This window comes from Chionomys nivalis, chromosome 2 (assembly GCF_950005125.1).
Source record: "Chionomys nivalis chromosome 2, mChiNiv1.1, whole genome shotgun sequence".
NCBI lineage: Eukaryota > Metazoa > Chordata > Mammalia > Rodentia > Cricetidae > Chionomys > Chionomys nivalis.
Window position 1 is genome coordinate 103,417,984 of NC_080087.1, and position 24,157 is coordinate 103,442,140.

At 51.0% G+C, this 24,157-nt stretch overlaps 1 protein-coding gene across 1 annotated transcript in view; it reads right to left on the minus strand.

Moving 5' to 3' along the window:
• Sned1 (sushi, nidogen and EGF like domains 1) overlaps positions 1–24,157 on the minus strand; it is a 59,916-nt gene that overhangs the window by 9,500 nt on the left and 26,259 nt on the right. The window contains exons 7-28 of the mRNA XM_057756043.1: positions 22,234–22,347; positions 21,988–22,101; positions 19,185–19,310; positions 18,822–18,926; positions 18,580–18,693; positions 17,957–18,073; positions 16,593–16,709; positions 16,274–16,390; positions 15,986–16,099; positions 15,224–15,397; positions 10,187–10,300; positions 9,448–9,561; positions 9,025–9,138; positions 8,379–8,492; positions 7,763–8,059; positions 7,396–7,579; positions 5,707–5,819; positions 4,783–5,064; positions 3,475–3,619; positions 3,321–3,403; positions 2,325–2,423; positions 445–561 (exon numbers count right to left, since the gene is read on the minus strand). Coding sequence (XP_057612026.1) covers positions 445–561; positions 2,325–2,423; positions 3,321–3,403; positions 3,475–3,619; positions 4,783–5,064; positions 5,707–5,819; positions 7,396–7,579; positions 7,763–8,059; positions 8,379–8,492; positions 9,025–9,138; positions 9,448–9,561; positions 10,187–10,300; positions 15,224–15,397; positions 15,986–16,099; positions 16,274–16,390; positions 16,593–16,709; positions 17,957–18,073; positions 18,580–18,693; positions 18,822–18,926; positions 19,185–19,310; positions 21,988–22,101; positions 22,234–22,347 — 2,988 coding nt within the window. The remainder of the gene's footprint in view (positions 1–444; positions 562–2,324; positions 2,424–3,320; positions 3,404–3,474; positions 3,620–4,782; positions 5,065–5,706; positions 5,820–7,395; positions 7,580–7,762; positions 8,060–8,378; positions 8,493–9,024; positions 9,139–9,447; positions 9,562–10,186; positions 10,301–15,223; positions 15,398–15,985; positions 16,100–16,273; positions 16,391–16,592; positions 16,710–17,956; positions 18,074–18,579; positions 18,694–18,821; positions 18,927–19,184; positions 19,311–21,987; positions 22,102–22,233; positions 22,348–24,157) is intronic.

A 24,157-nucleotide genomic window follows, 5' to 3' on the forward strand; every position in this document is an offset into this window, starting at 1 on the left:
TCAGCTACTTTCTGGACTTGGGGCCTTGCCTCAGGGCGCTCAGTTTCAGCAGGTTAGTTTTCCTTAAGGTTCTTGTGGCCTCGGGATTATTTTATGTCTTTGTGGGAGCTTCCAACACTTTTGGTTCTCAGTCCAAATATGTTCCCTCTCATCATCAGTCCAGCGTCTGAAATGTTTCCTTGCAATCACCACCCATTCCTGACTTCCTAGGCTCTCTCCTGGGCAGTGCCTTGAGTAGCCCCATGCCCCTTGTGGTTGGTTCATGGTCCATCCCTCAGGTCCCACATCCACCATCCTTCCTACCTGGGCTCTTCTGGCTCCTGCCTTGTAATCTTTCAGATTGGAAGCCCTTAGGTATAGCCAGTTTGTATGCTCAGCCTCCCAGGGCCAAGTCCCAGGTTACCGTGTCAGCTGCCCTGAGGCCAGTAGCCAGCTCTGACTCACCAAGCTCACAGTGTCTGCCTTTGAACCCAGGCCTGCAGTCGCAGCTGTGGGCATTGGCACCTGGCACACAGGTGCCTCCATTCTGACAGGCATCTTCTGAACAGCTACCAGGGGCACCTGGGAACAGGAAGGCAGTGTCAGCTTCAGGGCCTGGGGAGGCCTGCTGACACTGTAGGCTGCATCTCCTGGTAATCTGGCCCAGTACACAAGAACAGCTGTCATTAGCGTTCTTGGTTTCAAGTTGTCCCATCTTTGTCTAACTAGAACCCTTTCAGGTGAGGAGCACAGTCCCGCCGACTCTTATGTCTGACACAGTGGATGCTGGGCTTAGTCTCTATCTTGCTTGGGTCTGAAAATTGCCGTTTCCCTGCATTCGTGGAAACATGTCTGGAGCTGACACTCAGCCTGAGCTGTCCTGCCTAAGGCCTTTCCAGTGAACAAAACGGGATATTAGGCTTTAAAGAATGAAGCAAGCCAGGTATGGTGGCACACGCCTGTAATCCCACTTGGGAAACCGAGACAGGAGGATCACAAGTTAGAGGCCAGCCTGGGCTGCGTAGAGAAACCCTGTGATTATCCAGTGAGTCTGTTTTATCCACTCCAAAAGCAGCAGGGCATCTTCAATACAGAAACAAATCCAGACGGTGGTGGCTCACACCTTTAGTCCCAGTACTAGGGAGTCATACACTTTTAATCCCAGCACTAGAGGGAATATAAATGGGAGAAGAGAGAGTTTCTGTCTGCTTAGTCTGCAGTCATCCAGCCTTGGTAGAGGCGAGACTTCTCTAGTGGCTTGGTTGCTTTGCTTGTCTGGTTTTCAGGTTGAACCCCAATATCTGCCTCTGGGTTTTTATTGTTCGGGCTACAAACCACCCTCCCAGTGTGCACAGGGCACACACTGGAGCTGGTACAGGTGCCCCTGGGCTGGGGAGAATACTGAATTCAGGGATCAGTGACCCTGTGTTTGCATATGTACCCTCTGGTACTGTACACGTCCTTACTAGGGACAGATGTCCTTGGAGGGCAGAGTTTTCAGGTGAGGTGACCTTGAGGGTCACACTCCCACAGGTACTCAGGTCTTCTTTGGAGCTAGGTGAACACAATCTAGTCCCTAATATGACTCAGAGGAGAAAAGAGTTCTGGGTCCTAGGCGCTGGAGAGATGGCTCAGAGGTTAAGAGCACTGTCTGTTCTTCCAAAGGTCCTGAGTTCAATTCCCAGCAACCACATGGTGGCTCATAACCATCTGTAATGAGATCTGGTGCCTTCTTCTGTCCCACAGGGATAAATGCAGGCAGAATATTGTATATATAATAAATAAATAAATCTTAAAAAAAAAAAAGAATTCTGGGTCCTAGGAAACTCTCATCCATAATCCCTAGAGGGATCAGAGGGAGGACAGAGCAAGAGTCTGACAGTTTAAGCAGAGGCCATGCAGTTTGTGCTGCCGACTGCTAGCCCAGAGGTCTGGAAACACACAATGCTGTGTGGGGAGAGCCAGCTGATCAGACGGTACAGGCTGAGTAGCCCTACAGGTTGCCAGATTTGAGAGGGCATCCCTCAAGGCAGGACTTGCTCAGTGGGCACTCTTCACTGATTAGCCTGACTTAGTACCTCCTCTCTGAAGTGAGGCTGGGTGGATCCCCAGGGCAGGTAAGGGGCGAGATATGGGTGGCTACTGGGAAGAGGTGGGATGGGTCTTTCCTGGATTGGCCCTGTTCTCCAGCCCCCTCACTCATGATGCAGGGGACTGTTTTCCAGATGGGGTGCCCAGCTGCCCCTTGGGCAGAACCTGTGCCTCCTAACTTCCCACTGTGGTGTTCTCACTGTGGTAGCTATATGCATAAGCCAGTTCCCATCCCCTCCACACATGTGACTTACTTTCTGGATCCTTGCTGCTGTTCTTGGATAGCTGGAGGGCCAGGCGGACCTGCTCAGGGGCCTCCTCTGTGTTCTTGAGCGGCACCGGAGTGGTGGGTTCTAGGAGAAGCTAAGGGTGACCACATGGCCCTTGCTTCATACCTAGGCCCATCCCTGCCAGCTCACCCACTGATGCTACAAACTGGCAAAGAGCACTGTGGTCCCAGCCCTGTCTCCCATCGAGGCTGGGCCTCGCTCCCGCTGCCCCTCTGAGAGACATGCTTTCTACTTTCCCAGAGCTGCCTCCTAAGGGGGATCCTTGTTGTGCGGCTGAGGTGTGGGGCTCTCTAGCTTTCCCAGGCTCAGGTTCTCCTGTCCTCTTCCCTACAGCCCTGCTCCCTGGGTGGGTATATTTTCTTCTTTTTCAGCATTTTCAGCAGCCTGGGCTCTTGGCCCCAGCTGCAAGTCATCTCTACAGAACTGAATCTGCCCGTAGGCATTGCTGTTGCCCCGTGTCTGCAAGTCTGATGACCTCTGCCTTGGTACTCCACATCTCAGCCTGCCCGCCAGCAGGCATCCCCTCTCTTGCAAACTTGGCTTGGTGTTGTCCTTTTGTCATGGTCCCCCTGCTCCCCACTGCCCCTCCCTCTCTACTCATGCCCTCTGCTTCCCACTGCCCCTCTCCTCCCTATTCATGCCCTCTGCTCCCCACCCTCAAACATTCTCAGTCACCAAGGAGCTGGGGAATCCCATGAGGTTTGGTGGCTGGCCTCTCACAGGCAGACTCCTGGGGTGCCCTTAACCTGGTCAGCCTTCCCACTGTGATGGCAGGCTCCTTTCCTGCTACCCTAGAAGTCTAAAACCTTACACACGGTCAAGATCGTGATTGCTGGTGGAGCGCTCACAGGCTAGTGTGATCTAGTTTTAAGGGCCTCAACATTTTTTACGCCAGGGGCAAGGGCAGTGAGGCCACTAGGTTGATTACCAACTTGGTGCCAGGAAATTTGCAATACTCACGTGATCTCACAGTGACTGATTTACTGGGTAAGCCACCAAACCTGGCACTCACTCTTGCTCTTCCATCTACAAGCTCTGAGAACCTGCAGACAGGGTAGAAGGGTCAAGGGTTGAGCACAGCCTAGGAACCCAGGGCCGGGGCTAGCATGTGTACCTGGGTGGCTGAGTTGGTGTTTCAGGGGCACTGTGGTCATTGAGCAGGCGCAGCTCTGGAAGGCGCACGGGGGCCGGTCTATTTCTGAGCATCCGTAAGTGGTGTCCTCCCTGGTGCCAACGTCTGTCAGTGCCATCCCTGGAGGCTGCAGAAAAGGAAGGAGAAGAAGCCACCAACTAGGTCGCCTGGTGTCCCCGTCTCTACTGCAGGAAAGTGGCGGCTCACACCCAGCTCTGCTTAGGCAAGGGCAGAGAGGGGTACGTGTTGCCCAAGAAGCCTGTATCATCTGCTATATCCTTTTTAAGCGGAGGCCATGCATTTGTGCTGCAAGAGACACACTGGCCTGGAAGAAAGGCCAGCTCCCCGACACTCCCTGGCAGAGCCTTCATCTGCTAAGCAGATTGGATCACAGCCTTGTGAGTCAGCAGTTTTCCTGATGGGCAGCTTCATGCCTTGTCACCCTAGAGTGTCCTTCAGCCTCTTCCTTTATCTGCCCCATCCTGGCTCTGATCTGTTGTAATGACAGGTTCACAGCAAGACCCCACCTGGCTTTCTACCTGGCAGGTATGCCAGGAGCCCAGCTGGTAGAATGGCAGGGTTGGGACTGAGAATTAGCATGGCAGATAAGCACTGTAGAGGCTGTTGTGTCACAGAGTAACCTCCTGGGCTGGGAAGAAGGAGGAGGAGCGGCCCAGGAAGGCTTCCATTGCCCTGCTCTTAGGTCCTGCTGCTTGTCCCTGTGCTCCTGCTTGCCCTCTCACTGTGCTCAGCCCAGTGAAGCTCTTCACGCACCTCGTGTGAGGTTTGAGAATGTAATAAAGGGCACAAGGGACACTCGTGGGTTCCCGCAGGGCGCCCTGTCACCCTTGGGACCTGAAAGTCCCACCCCAGCTTTTTGCTTTTGCACTTCTCTGTCCAAATGTCCCTTCCAGTCCTCCCAAGCCACTTGAGGTCTCTGGCCCTTCTTGTGCTCATGTTCAGTGACTCCTTTTAGGTCAGGCCTGGGCCTCTTGTTGCCTGCTTGGTGGCTCTTTCAGGATGAGGTCCTGCATTTGCTGCCAAGGCTGCCTGGATTGGATTGGTGAAGGCTTGACAAACATGTATTTCCAGATTGCTAACCTTGTCAATTGTCCTTTCTTACCCGTGGGTAAAAAGCCCCCTTTCTCGTGCCTGTGTCTCTATTCCCAGGAATGGCCCGTGCCAGTTGTCTATTCTACCTCCTCTGAGCAAGGACACCACACCCCAAGAACATCAGGCAGCAGATGTGGGTCTGACCGGCACCCAGCCCCCTCCTGTCAGAACACTCACAGGTGATGATGTAGAGGAGAGCAGGCTCACTGTGCAGCTGGCCCTGCTCCGTGCTCTGCACAGCCGTAACTGAGAGCTGGTACCGCCGACCTGGCAGCAGGTCCCGCACCGTGTAGGACACCAGCTTCCCATTGGGGATGTAGCGGCTCTTGGTGCTCTGACTGGTGGTCACATTGATGACATAAGCCTCCAGTGAGATACCTGGAGCGGGGGCGTCCCATACCATGTGGGCAGAGGTGTCTGTGACTCGAGAGGCAGTCAGATTTGCTGGAGGCAAAGGCCCTGAACGAGGAATGGACAGAGGGAGAAAGCGAGAGTCAGGTCAAAGGGCATCTGGCAAAAACATCACCTAGGATCTGAGAGGGATCAGGAGCTGCATCTGAAACCAGCCTTGGTTACTGGTGACACTGTCACCCCAGGGGAGCGTGGGGAACTTGTATGCAGAGGTTAGGTCACTCGTCCAACACGCCTCCTCAAGTGTCTGAGGGCCACAAATGGGCAGTCCTGAGTCTGGGAGGCATAGAGTTGTTCTCACTAGTCATCCTTGCTTCACTAAGTTCCACAGCTCACAGCCTGCCTTCTCACAACCCATACCATGGAAAGAGCATGTGCAACGCCAAGAAGTGCATCTAGAGTGGGCTGGTCACATGGCCCCAAAGCCCTGGGTGTCCTCATCCCAGCCTGCTCCTTGGACTTTGACGTGTTCCACAGAGGGCACACTGAGGAATGTCTTGGTGTTCTCAGGTGCTGGGGGCAGTCTTGGACGACAATATCTCTGGCAGAGGGCTTCTCCCTTGGGGAAGAGATCTTGGGGAGGTCAAGGGCTGGGCTTATAGTATAAGGACACTTTGGAAGGGACAGAATGTCAGGAGGGTGCCAAGTGCGACAGAGGACTGCAGGGAGAAACTGTGCCTGTCTACTTACGGGTCCACACATTCAGTGGTGCTGAGGCCAGGCTCTCAGTAGGGTGCTCGGCTCCTCCAGGCCCACTGAGGGTGGTTAGCCGCACGGTGTATCTTCTTCCTGGCAGCAGGTCCCTGCCAGAAGGGGGCAAGGAAGAGAGGGACATATAGGGCTCTGTGGCTAGCTCTGTGTGACCAGGAATGGGGTATTTTTGCTGTTAGTGGTTGAGGGCACCTCCACGAGGGGCAGATTAGCGGTCAGCCCTTGGACTGTACTGGCCCAGGGCTGGAAGGTCTTCCCACTATCTAGTGAAATGAGAGAAGCGTCTGGACATAGCCACAGTGCGGTCAGAGGACAGATGTTCAGATGGGAAGTCCAGAAATGGGACAACCTGAGAAAGTCTCTGTGTAGATCCATGTAACGGCCATGGTCTGGCTTTTAGAGCAACCTTCAGAATGCTTGCAGGGCAGAAGGAAACCTCACTCTAAGTGACAGGGGTCTCCACTTGCTGCTTCTGACCACAGAGGACATGGGGGCCACAGCTGTTGCACCCCTCCACTGTTGCTAGTCCCATCGCACCCAGTGATGTAACATCCAGAGAATTCAAAAGCCAGTGCCCCTCTGCCAACTTCTATTTTCTTTTCTTCCTATTTGGGGAGTCAGGCATTAAGGAGCAGGGTATTCCAACACCAGCTGCATATCCAGAGAAAATGGGGAAAGTGACCATGCAAGCCAAGGGTCCAGTGGCCTGGGTTGACCTTCGCAGAGATAGCTTATGACAAGACAAAAAACTTAAAACCAAAACAAAATGGAAGAAGAGAATCAGTCCTGGAGTTCTGCATCACCTGGTTCAAATGCGCAGATTTAGTAAAACAAAATCACAACCATAGAAGAATGGTACATTCAAAGGGAAGAGAAGCGGTCAGGAGCTGCCTAAGAAGACATGATGCGGATCTACTGACAGAGATCTAAGCAGCTACATCGGAGGTCAGGCCAGTATCGAAAGGGAGATGTGCAGCAAAACAGGAGCGCAGTCTATAACAAGTGGACTGAAGAGACAGGCGGCCTGCAGAGAGATGAAGAAAAGAACCCGGGAGGCCACGAACAAAGGCAGCCTGTCCTCAGCACAGCTGGATGACTGGTTTGCAAGAAGGAGCAAGAAGCTTAGGAACGAGATCTTGAGAGGGCTGGGAAAGGTGTCTCAGTGGGTAAGAGCACTTGGTCTTGCAGAGGGCCTCGGTTCCATTCCCAGCACCCACGTGGTGGCTCACAACCATCCACAACCAGTTTCAGGAGTCTTCTGTGGTACAAGGTGCACAGACATTCATGAGAGCAAAACACTTATACACATAAAATTAAATAACTCAATCTAAAAAAATAAAGAAAAAATTGTTTGGACAATTCTGTGAAGGACACGCCTACAAACCTAGAACAAACCTGGATTTTAGGGCATTCTGGGGTCCTTGCAATACTATCAGAGTACGGCTGTTTGTAGTGGCTCGGGGATACACAAGGTAGGACAGCATACACACACACGCATGCACACACATACATGTGCACACACAAACACAGACACACACGCACGCCCATGCACATGTCCCCAGTGAGGCTGGCTCACTCAGGCCCCAGCCCCACTCAGGTGAAGGATGGTAAGTGTATGGATACACAAACAACACCCTGGGCCCGTGTTCCTGAGGCAACTGCTCTTACCCGAATGTGAGTCGGTCCACACTCCTGTCCACCTCAGTGGACTGGGCCACTGAGGCCTCAGGGTAGAGGATAGACACTCGAACACTGCTGACAGTAGCATGCTGGATCCTGTGGAGAGCCCACTGCACTGAGATGGCATTGGCTGAAATGTTGGTGACCTCAAAGTCTTCCACAGGGCGGGGTCCTGGAGGGCCACAGGATGCTCAGTTGATACCACACCTCCTGCTCCTCATTGCCCAGCCCAGTGCCTGCTCCTTTCTACCTGATCTCTTCTCTGATATACCCAATAGGAAGGGCAGCGCCCACACAGAGATGGGACAGGTTCCTCCCCTGGGCAGCGGTAGCCAGGACACCTTCAGGAACTCACGGGTGCGGGTGAGCAGCGCTGTGGGCCTGCTGATGTCGTTTTTGTTGTTGGTGTTTCTTTTGACGGAGAAAACGGAGATATTGTAAGCACGGCCGGCTGCTAGGGCTCGCAGCTGGTGAGAGGAGCGGCTCCGGTCCACGAAGTCTGTGCGCCGGAAGGATCCGTCCGAGGAGGCGTAGGTGACTGCATAGCCATCCAGCACCTGTCTGGCCATGGTGCCCTCAGGTGGGCTCCAGGAGATGGAGACCCCACTCTCCTCTACCCTCTCTACCCTGAGAGCTGTTGGTGGGAGGAGCTCTTCAGAGTTGTCACCAAACACAAAGAAGGTGCAGGGGTTAGACTTTAAGCTTGAAAGAGCAGCTCCCCAGTCAAGTCTCCTAGATTGGTTCTGGGGCTTGGTCACCCAGGCCATTGCTGGCAGGGAGCCTTCTCATTTGGGCTGCCGTGACTCTTGGAAGTCTGTGTTTCCACATGTGTGGCTGTTGGTACCACCTCCCTGCTCTCAAGAAGGGGACCTACGTCAGCAGCTGTCTGCCCATCTTTCCCACTTGGCCCCTGGCCTACCTTCTGGCCCCCTTGCTCCTCCATCCTCCTTCCCGGAGCTCCTGGCCCTCACCTTTGGTGCAGTCCTTGCCTGTGTAGCCCACTTTGCAGGTACAGCTGTGGGACCCGTTGCTGGCCAAGCAGTAGCCGCGGCCCCCACAGGGGCTAGAGAAGCAGGGGTCACTCACTGAGGGGGGGAAATAGCATAGGTGATGTGAGTTGGGGAGGAGTGGGGTGGTGTCATGGCATCTGCTGTCTCTCTAAGTGCTACCTGCCAGGGACTGCATAGCCAAAATAGTCTTGGCTCTAAGTCGGTGCTCCCATCCAGGAGGGGCTCGGTTTCAGGCTGAGACAGAGACCATTCTAGAATGGACAAGAATGCTGTCCAGTAGTACTCTGGTGCTGGGAGCAATGGTGAGCAGGGATAAGCTGCTACCAGTACCAGTGCCAGTGCCAGGAAAGGCCTGGCTGAGGGACCTACCATGTGCTAATAGGAGAGAGAGTTCTCCCCAGAAATGACAGTGAGTGTGGGTCCCTGGGGCTGTAAGCTCGGCCTCTCCAGGGACAGCAGAGGCAGTTAGGGTGGATGTGGAGCTATGGACTGAGCCTGTCTTCCTGGAGGTGCAAGTGGAGGAAGGTGAAGGCAGCAAACATGGCCACCAAGGAAATCAGAGGGTTATGGAAGGGCCCCCAGTGGGCAGAGAGGCCTGAGATCCTACCTGTCTCGCAGTGGTAGCCAAAGAAGCCCTCTGGACACACGCACAGGTAAGCCCCACCACCGTCCTCACACCGGCCTCCGTGCTGGCAGGGGCTGGAGGCACAGGCGTCCACCTCTGGAGAACACCCAAAGGGTTGGCCCGAGCTGCAGGGAGGGACTCTGGGGGAGGGAGGAGAGTACAGCGGGAAGAAGGGATAGGGGGGAGGCAAGGAGCAGTGGCCAGGAGAGGGGTATGGCGCACCTGTGGGTAGGAGGGGCTCTCGGGGATCCCTCCCACCACCCAGTTTCCTTCCTCCCTCCAGGTCACCACAGCCTTGGGGGGTTTCTTTCCCTGGGTGGATTGTCCAGCAAGAGGATGTCTCCTGACTTCCCTCCAATCTCCTAGTAGCCCTGGTTCTGTGGGACCCACCTGAAAGAACCCTACCTGTTTCGCAGTGGACTCCAGTGAAACCTTCAGGGCACTTGCAGATGAAAGCCCCCGGGAGGTCCCTGCAGGAGCCTCCATTTCTACAGGGCTGTGCTTGGCACTCGTCTGTCTCTGCATAGACAGGGGATGGTACTGGCTCATACTGGAGCTCCCAGCATGTCCCCCAGGATTCTAATTGCTCCCTGACGATCAGCAAGGCCCCGAGGCCACAGTCCCGGGGGTCTCAGCTCTGGACCACAGCCTTTCTGTCACCAACACTTGTTCCCTCTTGGTTGGTATATTGCCCATCTCTAATGAAGCATCCCTAATATCCTTGTGGCTGCTTCTGTCCTCCGTGCTTGAATGCGCTCTATCATACGCCTGGAAACAGCTCCCAGGCTTTGCCCTTCCAGAAGCCAGTGTCTGTTTTGGGGCTTAGCGCCCACACCGGCGCTAGGGATGCAGGTCTCACCCTGTCATATATTGGTCAGGCCTCTGCTCTCTCCAACATGTCCATCTCCTCTGCCCCACCCCCAGGCCTGAGTCTGATTCCTAGGCCAAGGATTTTCAGATGAGCTCTCAGTCCCCAGGGCAGGAAGGGACAGAGACATTTTAAATCTCTCCTGACCATAAGAACGGTTCTCGGAGAGCCAGCAGGGGTGGGATGGTTACTTAGGCAGAGCTCTGTCCAAGGGAAGGAGTGGTGGAACAAGGCAGCCATGCTGGGGAACCCCAGTGTCTTGAGCAGACCTCTTACCTAGCTCACAGTGGACTCCTTCGTACCCTGGGCTGCAGAGGCACTGGTAAGCAGCGGTGAGGTCCTGGCAGGAGCCTCCATGCAGGCATGGCTGAGACCGGCACTCATCTACTTCTAAGGAGAGATCCCAAGAACAAAGCAAGGCGGCTATTATTACTCTAGACGCCAATGGTTAGGAAGTAGCATCGAGGCCTGGGACAAGTTTACAGTACCCCTTGATGCTTTGGCCAAATCAGGGTCATCCGTAGAGGTCTCATGCCCGGCTCTTAGCTACACAATGACTGGGGTTGCTTCTGAACCACTCAAGAGTCTCCCAGAAAACCTGCTGGATCCACAGCCTCCCAGGCTTGGCAGGAAACGCCTGGTGTCTGACCTTGCTATTTCTGTATGTAGCAGACCCACGTGAAACTAGCATGTTTCAGGGACAGTCTGTAGCTTTAAAACGTTCACCACCTGCTGCTTTTAAACCGGAAGTTGTGGTCCTGAATTTGAATGTTTGATTTGAGGAAAGTCTAATGTCACACTTGAGAAGTAAATAAATGGTGGGGGCCAGAGAGACACTTCAGCACTTAAGGGCATCTATTGCTCTCACAAAGGACCCAGGTCCAATTCCAGCACCCGCATGGTGGCTCTGTAACTCCAGTTCCAGAGGATCCAGTGTCCTCTCTTTGCCTCCTCGGGTACACGCATGGTGTGCACACACAAATGCAGGCAAAACACTAACACACGTAAGGTAAAGAAATCTAAACATCATTTGAAGAAAGAAATCAATGGTGGTGACTGAGTGCTGGGACCAGAAGCCAGAGTGTTACTTCCCATCGGCTTACAGGTCCCTCCCTGCTGTACGACACCCAACACCTGTGTCTGTCGTTTCTTGGTTTCTTTGAAATTATGTTTTAAACTTATTTTTGGAGACAGGATTTCACTATGTAGCTGTGGCTAGCCTGTAACTCTTTTTGTTAACTAGGCTGGCCTTGAACTCGTAGATCCTCCTACCTCTGTCTCTGGAGTGAGTTTTGAGATTAAAGGCGCATGCCACCATTCCCAGGCCTAAAATCAGTTCTTAAACTTTTTGAATTACCTGAACAAGACATGGCTTTGATTTTGTTGCTTCTGAACTTTGACAAAGTGCCATGATTGGTGTTCTTTCTCACCTAACCTTTCATTAGTGGGGGACCTCCATACTGTGTGGGTCCCTGTGGTTCACCACTGCCACTGCTGTTAATGCTCCAAAGTTGATTATATCATACTTCTTATTGACAAACTCTTGAGTTGGCGCTAGATTTTTTTTTTCTTCTCTTTCTGGTAACTACAAAGACAGCTGCTGTAGAAGTTCTCCAAATACCCTGGTGAGTTTCTCAGGTTTACTAGGAAATGGGATTGTTGAGACATAGGCTGTATTGGTAGTCAGCTCAACAAGCAAATTGCCAAATCATTTCCAAGCGCTTCTGGCAACTTAGAGTCCCTCTAGTGACTGATAAGACAATTTGTTGTCCATGTTCTCACCAACAGGCTTCCGGACTTCTCAGATGTGGCCAGCAAAATGCATCTCGCTGCTTGATTGGCAGTCACATTTCCCTGATTACTGCAAAGTAAAATGTCATTTCCATGTCCGCTGGCCCCCTACAGCTCTTCTTGAAGTAGTCTTGAAGTCTGTCTCTGTCTCGAGACCTAACTGACCTATCTATAGTCATACATACACATCCTCTCGCTTTCTGTTACTTTCTTCAAAGCTTTAACGTCCTAATTTTTACATACCCCAATTTGTCCATTTCTTTCTTTCGCATGGTTTTTTTTGTGGTCCAAGGAATCTTTCTTCATTCAAGCAAAAAAGATGTGAACCAATATTTCCCACACAAAAGTGCTATGTAAGTGTCTGCCCCTCCCCCAGTCAATCACTTTTTTTTTTTTTTTTTTTTGGTTTTTCGAGACAGGGTTTTTCTGTGGCTTTGGAGCCTGTCCTGGAACTAGCTCTTGTAGACCAGGCTGGCCTCGAACTCACAGAGATCCGCCTGCCTCTGCCTCCCGAGTGCTGGGATTAAAGGCGTGCGCCACCACCGCCCGGCTCAATCACTGTTATTAATGACTGGAAACAAATGCTGTAATCATCAGATGCATACCATGTTATTCTAGATGTCAGGAACATTTTCCCCATATGCTTTCTCTGCACCTTCTAGCCTTAGCTTTTACGTAATTCTTCTTACACATGCAGAAGCTGTGGCTCCAACGCTGCTGTGCACAGTACCATTCTACTGCATTTTCCAAATGTTCCCCGTGAGACTATGGGAACTGGATTGTTCTACAGCCTGCCTCATTTCCTGTAATCTCATTCACCCGTGGGTTGTGTCAGCAGCTTCTCTGGTAGCATCTGCTTAGGGTTTTCTGTGCACACAGCTGACCTCCTTTCCTTGCTGATGGCTAAGCCTTCTATGGCGGTGTCTCACCTTAGCAGTGCTCAGGACCTCCTGGGCAATGCAGGAAAGCCATGGCGGAGTGGCCTTTCCCCGTGGTGGGCAGCCTTCCACCATTAATCTTTGTTGGCTGTAGAGTTTTTATGGATGCTCTTAATCTGACTGAGGAAAAACGCCTTCTGTTTTTAGTTGGTGAGAAGTTTGTTTTATAATAGCTAAGGTCTGCAGAGAGATTGTCCTGGAGCAAATGAGAATCACATGGTTTCTCCTGTTTCCTAATATTGCGAATGTGGATCAACTTTCAGATGCTGTGCCAGCCTTTGCCCCTGAGATAATCCCACTTGCCGAGACATTATTCTTTTATGTGATACTAGGTTTGATTTAGTAATATTTCATTCAAGTTTTTTGTCTTTATCTTCAGGAATATTAGCCTATAATCTCAAATTTTATAATGTCTATATAGTTTGGAATTAAGGCAGTACTATTCTCAACAAATAGTCTCTGTCATTTAGAAATTAATTTTTCACAATTTATAGTTCACTTAAATTATTTTCTCTCTGATTTGCAGTTTGTGTAATTTTGTTATACTTTGGTGGTTTTTCCTATTGTCTATTCTGTTGGAAATCCAGTTTAAACCAGCCTATCCCAGTAATTATCATAATGTTGCATTTTCAGTTTAGAGTCTATTTTGTCATTTAAATTTCTTTATTATCTCATTCAGTTGGATTTCCTCTTTCTTTCTTTTTTGTTTTTGCTTTTTTTTTAAACAGTGTTTCTATGTGTAATAGTCCTGGCTGTCCTGGAACTTGCTTGGTAGACCAGGCTGGTCTTGAACTCACTGAGATCCACCTGCCTCTGCCTTCTGAGTGCTGGGATTAAAGGCATGTGCCACCACCACCACCCATGCTGTTCTTTCTTTCTTTCTTTCTTTCTTTCTTTCTTTCTTTCTTTCTTTCTTTCTTTCTTTCTTTCTTTCTTTTTCATTTTAATAGTGGCATTTTAAAGTCCTTGCTTGTGAGTTCAATAATTTCTTTCCTACATTATCTGTTATGATTTCTTGTTCCTCCAGCATAGGGTAAACACAGTACAGACCTAAGTAGGGCATTTCTTCCCTGGGCTGGAAAGCTGTTCATTGCCCTGCAGCCTGCAGGCTAATCTGCCTGCCTCTGATGTTACTGGGTCATTCACTGTTGCTGGAGGCGTCTGGGGGTTAGTTTTAAATTCTTAAGGGCTGGAGCAAGCCTTTCCTGCTGGGTTTCGGTTCTGAGTCTTGTGGGAGAATGGGGTGGCTGTCTTCAGACCTGCCTGGGTTTTACAGGCATATGGCAGGTTCCTGTGGGTGAGAACTGGTGGCTGTGTGAAGACTTGCTCTATGATTTCGGCATCTCTGCCATCACTGCACTGTGCCCGCCCTACGGGATTTGCCCTGCTTTGTGGCTCATTTCCCCTTCCCTATCACCCCTACTCAGGGTGGGTCCCTGCTCTGAGATAAAAGTGCCAGCATCCTGTCTCACATAGGAAAGGATGCCTGACATTCTGGGCCTTCAGCTCTGACAGGTTCACAGGTGTGAGTCTACGTGTCTCATGGTGTTTACCTCCAGTTCAGCCAGGGTGACTGTCTCTGTCCTCACCCAAGTGCCACTGAAAAGAACGTTCTCTCTCCCCTCTGACGCTGTTGTTGAGAAGTCTGATGCTGAGGTGATTCCTTCACCATGCTGTCCCCCCTGGCTAGTCAAGGTTTTGCTGTTACTGCATGATATTCTGACATCTCTGGCTTGGTGCTGCTGCTCCCCTCCAGGCTCTACACTTTCTTTGGTGCACAACCTGCTCCTCTTTTTTTCCCGGGGAAGTTCTCGTGACTGTCTTTCAACTTACTGACTTATTCTTCATCAATATTTACTAATACATTACGCTGGTTATTTTAACTATTGTGGCGTAAAATCTCATCTTTCTACTTGATTTCTACTGACCCCTTTGTACATGACCAACGCCATATGACCTTTTGCCTACTGTCACCATATACGGTGCAATATAAAATGTGTACAGTAGACGAGTATCCTTTTATGCTGTGTAGCCATCTCCAGGCATTTGGAAAATGGTAATTGTCGTAGGTGTTGTCCCGATGTAGGTGTCGTGAGAACTGCCCTACGATCATGCAGTTCCTGAAGGCAGATGCCATGAACTTGCAGCCATGGTTAAGAGCTTCACAGAATGACCCTGGAGAGGATGCTGCTTGGGATAGCACTCCTTCAGTGCATAGGTGAGGGCTAGGATTTTGCTTAAATGCAGCTTGATTCTCCAGCTCTAGGTGGGGCCCTGAACTGAGATCTGCTTTCTTAGGACCCTGCACTTGGATTAAGTCTTGACCTCAGCTGCTTTATCTGCAGTTGTGGGTCTGCAGCTGCTGTTCAATCTGCTCATGGTCTCTCTGAGGACAGGGATGCTCTAAATAAGACTAGTGCAGAACAAAGCTGATAGCAATCACCTGTGTCTCCACAGGATGTACAACCTCCATTTACAGAGGAGATGGGGGAGGGGCTTGCGTGCAGGCTCTGTATAAATGCATATAGCTGTGAGAGAAAGGTGTTGGCCCTACCCACCCATCCCTGAGGGCCCACAGAATCACCAATGCACTGGGGAGGCTGACTCCAGAAACCTTGTGGCTGGCAGACACGCATGTGGCCAAGAGCAGTCAGGCTGAAGCCACGATCACATGTGTACAGGGCCACTGAGCCCATGTGAGTTCCATTGAAGCGCATGGTCGCATGTTTTACCTCCTCAGGGCGACCACAGTCCACCTCTGCAAGAGAACATTAGCATTTCCTGAGTGTCAGCATGTTCACTTAGTCCAGTCTCTATTCTTCCATGTGACCAGGGAGGCCACCTGCTCAAGGGGACAGGGCTTGGTTTCTGGGGGCTGACACCTCTGAAACTGATTTTCCCTTTCCCACAGTGGTTTGAATGAGAATCATCAGCTCATATATTTAAATACTGGGTCCCCAGTTGGTGGAACTGTTTGGGAAGGATTAGGAGGTGTGATGTTGATAGAGTTTGTATCACTGGAGCCAGGCTTTGAGGTTTCAAAAGCCAATGCTTTTCCCAGTTAGTTTTCTCTTTCTGCCTTATGCTTGTGTATCAGTAAGCTCTCAGCTTCTGCCCCAGCACCATGTCTGCCTGCTGCCATGTTCCCTACCGTGATGGTCATGGACTCACCCTATGAACTGTAAACTCCCAATAAACCTGTCTGTAAGCTGCCTTGGTCATGGTGCTAGGTCACAGCAGCAGCAAAGTAACCAGCTGTTCAATCTGCTCATGGTCCTTACCCTGCCCAGCTCTTAGGGGATCTGCAAAAGATGCCACGCTCCCAGCCCACACACCTGGCTCTCACCTGCCTGACACCGGTGTCCTGTATACCCTGGCTGGCAGTGGCAGAAGAAATCTGCTCCTAGATCCTCACAGGTACCCCCATTCATACATGGACTCCGGAAGCAGGGGGAGGGGGCTGCAAGAACACAGAAGACCCCTTTTACCATGTTTCTTCGAGGTCCTCTGTGTTGTACAGAGGCATCCTGCTTCCTGTTCTCAGCTCACCCCCCACCCCTCCCAGCTCAGTTCTGCCCTTTGATCCAGTTTTCCCATGTGCCCAAGAGAGGATCCCTGCCTGCTGTCACCTTACCTATCTCACAGTGCCGCCCAGAGAAGCCTGGAGGGCAATCACACTTGTATTTGCCAATGTAGTGAAAGCAAGTGCCACCATTGTGACAGGGACCAGAGGCGCAGGAGTCTGGCTTTCCTGGAGGCAGAAGATACTTATCACAGTCAAATGTTATAGATACCATCTCTCCAAGTTCCCACCGTCCCAGAAACAAGACTTCAGGAAGGTGTTCCTGAGAAGCAGGTGCATGGCAGTCAGGTCCTGGCCAGCTGGATTCTGGCTGGCTCAGCCCTAGCTCAGAGCATGTCCCTCACCAACCACCCCTGCCCTGGGGCCGCACCAATCTCACAGTGTCTCCCGGTGAAGCGATAAGGGCAGGTGCAGTGGTACTCATTGCCTGTTTCTTTGCATGTGCCCCCATTCCGGCAGGGCCCCGAGCTGCAGAGGTGTGGCCGGGCTGTGTGCAAAGACAGAGAAAGACGGTGAACGTGGGTCAGCCTCCTAGTGGTGCAGAACTCCTGTTACTGTGCTCTGCTTTTCCAACCCTTCCGTAGGTACTGAATGGGCCTGAAGTCAGACCTGCTTCTCAGCTATGCCCCAAGACCCAACATAGCAGGAGCCATATCAGCCAGGTTTAAACAAAGGGTGGGTGGAGCTCACAGGCTGTAAGCCCCGACCCTGCCAGTTTTCTCTTTACTGAGAACTGAGCCCCAAGTCACAGCAGACACATGCAGGGCCCTTCCAGAATCTACTCTGGACCCCCCAGCCACAGAATTCACAGCTCTCCGGGATATCCCTCCCAGAGACCACTCCCTCTCCAGGCTAGGCTTACAGGGAAAAGTGTCTCTGTCTCATCATTCCTATGCCACCTTAGCAAATGCACAGGTCCCCCTCAGAGCAGATGGGGTTTCAGGGGTAGCCCTCTCTGCTGCTTCAGGGACGGAGGCAGTTGCGAGGGTCTCAGACACCCCTGGTACACAGCAGGAGAGGTGATATGGGCGGCTCCTCATATATCCATTATGGTCTTGGCTCTCCCGAACAGTCAGACTGTGGGATGCCCAAAGCCCTGCATGAGGTTACAAAGGCCTTCAGTCAAGGGGATGTCTGAGATGCTTGGTTTGTGAGAGTGTGTGTCACCGCATGTTATTTCATGGAAGAGATAATCCTGGGTGGCACTGGTGGAGATGGCAACACTTGCAGTGCATTATGGAAGAACACTTAAATTCTAAGTGGATGAATGTAAAATGTCTGCATCCTCTACGTTAAACGAAATTTAACAAAATTGGAATAAAAAAATTTAAGTTCAATATAATCATTCTAAAATCTATTTGGAAAAATGCTGAGGGAAAAATGAAGCCTCTTGAGGCATGCAAACCAGTGACGAAGTGCTGTGACAAAAGTGACGAAAAAATTAACTGTCAAAGACGACGAGGCACATGCTGCCCTAGATGGAGCAAAGAGCTCCTTGGAGCAAAGAACCTAAGGGAATCTTCAGAGAAAGAGAGAGAATGATGAGAAGGCGCACCAACAGCTGTGGGCTTGCGGGCTGGGAGCTCTCCGTGGTGCTGACGGCGGAGACAGGGGCGGCGCACGCCCCGCCCCCTCCCCACCCGGACCCGCCCCGCCCCGCCCCCAGCTGCGCTCCAGAGCACACCCCGCCTCATCCCTCACCCCACTTCCCTCCCTGTCCCGCGTACACGTCACCTTTCTCGCAGTGCCTGCCGTGGAATCCACGGGGGCACTCGCATGTGTAGGAGTCGTCGTGGGCATCACAGGAGCCTCCATTAAAACAAGGGTCGGAGTCGCAGGGTGACGGCAGAGCTGGGGGAAGAGGGGAAATGCTGTCCTGGAGCACGGGTCTGCCAGGGTCACCTTGCCAGCCCTTCTGGCTGAAACCAAGGCCTCTTAAAATATACTCTGCGTGCATCTGCTTTGCTCACCTTAGCCCTAAGGCCTCAACCCTCCCCCCACCCCCAGTTTCTCCTGCTCTTTGATTTTAGCAACATTCAAGCTTCCTCTCTTACAAGGTATCTCTGACCTGTAGCACCGCCAGATTTATACACCACTTAACCAATCAGTGCCTTTATACTAATGGTAGTGAATGCATCGGTCACACAAAATTGTACGCATTAAGGGCTGAGGGACGGTAGTTTGTGGTGCCGTATCTTTGTCAAAATGTTTTCCCTCAGGGAGTGAAGGAGACCCCTGCAACCCATGCAAGTGAAGCTGCTGTCATCTCTGTTAACCCTGGCTCTGTGGCATCGCCTGCACCTTCTCCTGCTAGACCACTGTCCAGGATCCCTGGTGGCCTGCCCCTAGCCACTCACAGTGGCTGATGTTGTGGTCTGTGTGGCAGACGCAGAGGTAGCTCCCGCCGTACTCCATGCAGTAGCCTCCGTCTGGACACTGCGTGTTCATGTTGCAGGGTGTGGCTGTGACTTCTGCAAAGGAAGAAGTTCCTTCAATGCCCACTCACCTTCCCGAGGACCTTGTTTTCTTGAAGAAGGTGCTCCCCCCCAAGACCCAGTGACCCTGTTAATGATATCCAGGGATCGGTCAGAAAACCTACCAAATTCACAAAGGAGCCCGAAGAAGCCCGGAGGACACTGGCAGAGGGTGATGTTGGCACCCAGGCATCTGCCTCCGTTCCGGCACTCACAGTCATTGGGGATTCCTGAATGCGGACAAGAGAGAAGCTTCCATGGGTGAAATCTTCTCTCCCTTAACCCTGGCCAATCCTACGTCCCCCCCCAAACAAAACAACTGAGCACACACACACACACACACACACATACACACACACTCACACATTTTTCCCCTCGTAGAGTTTCCTGCATGTATAACCCAAGGGAGGACATTGCCATAGGCAGCCCACCCCCCGCCCCTCCTCCTGCCCCAGCCCTGGGACATAGCCCTAGCAGCCCCAACATACTATCTGTGCAGTCCAAGCCCATGAAGCCTTCAGGGCACTCGCACACATATCCCGGATCCGCATCCACACAAGTGCCCCCGTTCTGGCAGGGGTTGGAGAGGCAGGGGGAAGGCATTGGGTAGCTTCCTGCGAGAAAGACAGTGATTAGTAGCAGCCACTTGAGAGAGACGAGGATGCTGGGGCAAGAGCAGCCACGGCTGCTGGATATGGAGGAGAAACTGGCCGCCCTGTGAGTTCCCACATTGGACGTCTCACATTTTGTTCTTCTGAGTAGATCTATGTTTTTGTCTTAGATAATTTTCTTCTGTCTAAAAAATTTCATTTAACATTTTTCTCTCTTTTTTTGTTTTTGTTTCGTTTTTTGAGACAGGATTTCTCTGTGTAGTCCTGACTTGTCCTGTCCTGGAACTCACTCTGTAAACCAGGCTGGCCTCTAACCCAGAGATCTGGCTGGGATAAAGGTGTGTGCCACCTCTACCTGGCTTCTTTAACACTTTTCAGGAGAAAGGTGTGCTGTTGAATGCTTCTGCAAGCAGGTCTTCATCTCTTCTCGGTTCTGGAATGTAGTTTTGTAGCACTAGGCTGGTGATGCTGGGCTTGCCTGGCTCCTAGTAAGTATCTCCTGTTGCTCATGCTTCTCTAGATGTGAAATGCTTCTGCTGACTTACGTTTTAGAAAATGGTTTACTTTTATTTATGATTACATGTATGTCACATTTATTCAGGTGCCAGAGGCCAGACGAGGGTTTCAGAGTTCCTGGAACTGGAGATATAGCTGGTTGTTAGCCCCATGGATACTGGGAATGGAACTCGGGTCCACTAGAAGACCAACAATAGCCCCTAACTCCTGAGCCATCTCTCCAGCTCCATCCGCCACCCCACTCAGCAGCTTTGAAGATGAGTTCTTTATCTCTGATGTCCAGAAGATTGGTCATAGTGTGACTCTGTAGAGTCACGTGCATTTCTTGAAAACCTGGGATTCAATTATCATCAAATTTGGGAAATGTTTTGTTATGACTTCTGTTTGTATAACTCCTTCCCTCATCTCCTTCTCAGACTTCAGATTCTCATGCCAGATGTTCATGTTATTTTACAGCCCCTGGTGCTCAGTTATTTCTTCCAGTCTTGCTCTCTGCATTGTCTGTTGTTTCTTTTTTCTCTCTCATTGGCTTTTTGTTGTTGCTGTTGTTCAATGTCTCACCAGCTGCTACTACTACCAGTTGGACTCTAGAAATTCAGACACAGTTTTCACTGCTAGCAATGTTAAACATATGTCCCTCTTCTCATTATGTCTCCTGCCTTAACAGTCGTGAGACTATGAATCCTATTTTTATTAGTTGATTATTTGTGCCTAGTAATTCTTTCATCTGTCTGTAGGTTACTTTACTTCTTTGAATTCATACCTAATGACTTCACTGAGGTAATTTTAGGTGTTGGTTTCTGTCAGATTCCTGTTATTCTGTGGTAAGTCTGTAGGATTTTATTCTGCACACAGTCAAGGCTTGGGGTCCGCTGGTCCTTTTACATTTCCTTCTAAGGTTTACTGGGGGCAGGCCCAGGCCAGTATAGTCCTCTAGCAACTTCTTCCTCTCTCCCAAAGTAGCTCCTGCTCAAGAGAGGCTCTGCTCCACCCTGGCCCAGGGTGTGGGCTCTCTGAGTTCCACAGCTCCTTGGATTTCTCCCCAGCCCTGTTGAGCCTGAGGAGCTGCTGGGTTTCCTGATTTCCAGTGGTTCTTTCCCAACCTGGTAGAATCCCTGACACAGATCCGCCAAGTCAAGACAGGGGGCCTCCTGCTGCCAGGATCCTCCCCTCCACTAGAACTCTAGCTGCTCTGCTTCCCACCTCCCCACTTTAGCTGCTGTTGCGTTGGACTTTTCTCCTCAAGTCAGAGGGACTGGTCGCTTGGGCCATACGATGGCATGGAATCTGGGGGGGGGCAAAGATAGGGCTTGTTCTGGACCCTTCTCTAGGGTTGATAACTGTGCAGTGTGGTCTAATGGCTGAAGACAGCAATTTTATACAATTTGTCTGGGGTTTTAGCTACTGACTGTGAAAGGGGCATTTTCCGGGCAGCTAACTAGAGCAGATTAGATAATCTGGTTGTTGTTGTTTGCTGTTTGTTTGTTTTCACCAGGGCCTGTCCTGTTGTCTTGCTGTGGCATCTGACAGCATCCATCCATCTGGGTCTTCCTTGTGAGTAAACTGTGAACCCTAAAGTTAGCCAGAGACAGGGTTTCTCTGTGTAACAGCCCTAGCTGTTTAGCTTTCCAGGAACTCACTCTTATAGACCAGGCTGGCCTAGGAACTCACTGAGATTTGTCTGCCTCTGCCTCCCTGGGTGCTGGGATTGAAGGCGAACGCCACCACTGCCCGGCCTTTTATCTCGTTTTTACACCATGCTTTGCAATCTCTAGTTGGCTTTGTCATTGATCTACCAAGGCACAGCCAACATTTAAAACATGAGGTAGGGTAGAAAAGAGCATACTTGGTCCCATGTGGCAAAGGCCAGTTTTCTGTCTGTTCCCCACAGTTCTTTAGTGCCAGGAAAGAGACAGTGCTAAAGAGCATAGAATCCTGAGTTGAAAACACGGACTTGGGAATGGTATCATCTGCCCCTGCGTGTTCTAGATGGAGACCAATGCCCAGGGAGGAAAAGTCCAACCTGGTTGCCTCCTGCTCTCTCCGTTTGGTGACTCTGGAAGGGCTGAGAAGTGGGGCGGGAAGGGAGGAAGGAACCGGGAGTGGCTAAAATGACAGCCACTGCACCAGCTGCAGCCACGGTGGAGGACTATGTGGCAGCTACCTGTCTCACATCGAGGTCCCTCGAAGGGCTCCGCGCAAACACAGCTGTAGTTTCCAACCAGGTCAACGCATGATCCTCCATTCAGGCATGGGTCGGAGCTGCATTCATCCACATCTTGGGGCAGGAAAGATACGGGCTTAGCTTAAGTCAGACTGTGACCATACTGAACCTCAAGAAGGGAGCCCCCCCAAGCACTCCCTGTCACCCAGAGTCCCCCACCTCCCATCCTGTGTGTAGGTCACTCACCTGTCTCACAGGTGGCCCCAGTGTACCCAGCCTGGCACACACATGCTGCGGAGCTGCTCTCTGCCTGGCACTGGCCGCCATTTTGACACACTTTGTTGTCACAGGGAGACTGGGCTACAAGTAAGGAGGAATAGACAGGGTATTGGAGGCCTGATGAGCCGAAGTTCCTGAGGACAGGCACTGGGCCTCACCCTTGACAGCTCTAGGCTCAATGAGAGGGGATCCTGGTTGTCTCTGGAGGGGTGACAGGCTGGGAGGAAGCCTGGTTAGGGCAGTTCCAAGGGTACCCAAAGCTCTGTATGAATTGGTTCTCGTTCAGCAAACCTGGTACAGAGGAGGGGCACGAATGCGGGACAGGATGTAGGGAGAATGGAACCAGCTTCTGCCATGCATCCAGAGTGCTGCTGGGGCCTGGGGCTTCCAGCCTGTCTCAGTGGCTAAGGAACGGCTGCTGCCCAGCTCGGCTCCTGTCCTCTGGGGCCGTTCTCATACCTCATAGGCTGAATTCTCCCTAGACAGCGTGGTAGCACCCTTCGTCCGGGTCTGCACAGTAGCTCCCACACCTAGCTCTGCTGGTGCAGGGAGGGCAAGTAGGGCCCAGCCCCTGCTTGAGGAAAAGCTCTTTAGCCCAGAATGTGTTCTGACCAACCAGGCTCTGGTTTGGGCTGGAACAACATAGCCTTGTCCACATTGGACAGCTGAAGGTTCACTGCAAATCCCTCTTCCCAGACGGAAATCCCATCTTTGTCTGCACCGAAAATTACATTTCCTTTTCATTTCTTTCACAAACTCATTCCTTCGTGTGTGTGTGTGTGTGTGTATCCTGAAATTAGCATTTAGCTTCTTGTGACCATGAATCTTGATAGGCTTGTTTTTCTAGACTGAGGTATTGAGATGGAAGCTATTTGAACACCCGCAATCTGAATCCTACGTTCTTAAACTGTGCATTGCCAATCCCATATGTGGCTGCATAACTGAAATCGGATATTGTGAAAAATTTGCAACAGCAAAGTACTTCTGACTGCATAACTAAAAATTCAAAATGAAATGCATCCTAGATCTGAGGTGGTTTTGTCTTGGCAGTGTGCACTGTGTTGACTCTCAGCTTCAGGGCTGCCTCAATGCTGAACACACTCCACCTGCCACTGGGCATGCCCAGTGTACAACCCTGCCTGAAACCCCTCACCAACCTCACTTTTCTTATTGTACATATGATGTTTTCTTCTAGGGCAAATAGAATGTTTCATGAAAGCAAAGGCTTTCGGTGCTCACCTACTATCCTTTCTCAGCACGGAAGTATCAAATTAGTATTATCTTTGAATTATGGGATCTTAGAGAGAACTTGACTTTTGACTTTCTTTTCTTTCCTCCCTTCCTTCCTTCCTTCCTTCCTTCCTTCCTTCCTTCCTTCCTTCCTTCCTTCCTTCCTTATTTCCTTCATTCCTTCCTTATTTCCTTCCTTCCTACTTCCTTCCTTCCTTATTTCCTTCCTTCCTTCCTTATTTCCTTCCTTCCTTATTTCCTTCCTTCCTTATTTCCTTCCTTCCTTCCTTCCTTCCTTCCTTCCTTCCTTTCCTTTTTTTTTGAGACAGGGTTTGTCTACAGAGCCCTGGGTGTCCTAGAACTCACTGTGTAGAGCAGGCTGACCTTGAACTCACAGAGATCTGCCTGCCTCTGCCTCCCTATTGCTGGGATTAAAGGCGTGAATCACCATGCCTGGCCTGAGAGTTTGAGTTTTAAAACTGCTGTTTTACCAGAGTCAACTCGAAAACAAACAAACAAAAACCCGGTTGAATTAATTTGCGTGTGTATGCATACATACATGTGTGTGCGCTTGCATGTGAGTGGTGACCAGAGGTTAATCTCTGGTGCCATCCTTCAGGCACTGTTTGCCTTGTTTTTTTTTTTGTTTTTTTTTTTTTTT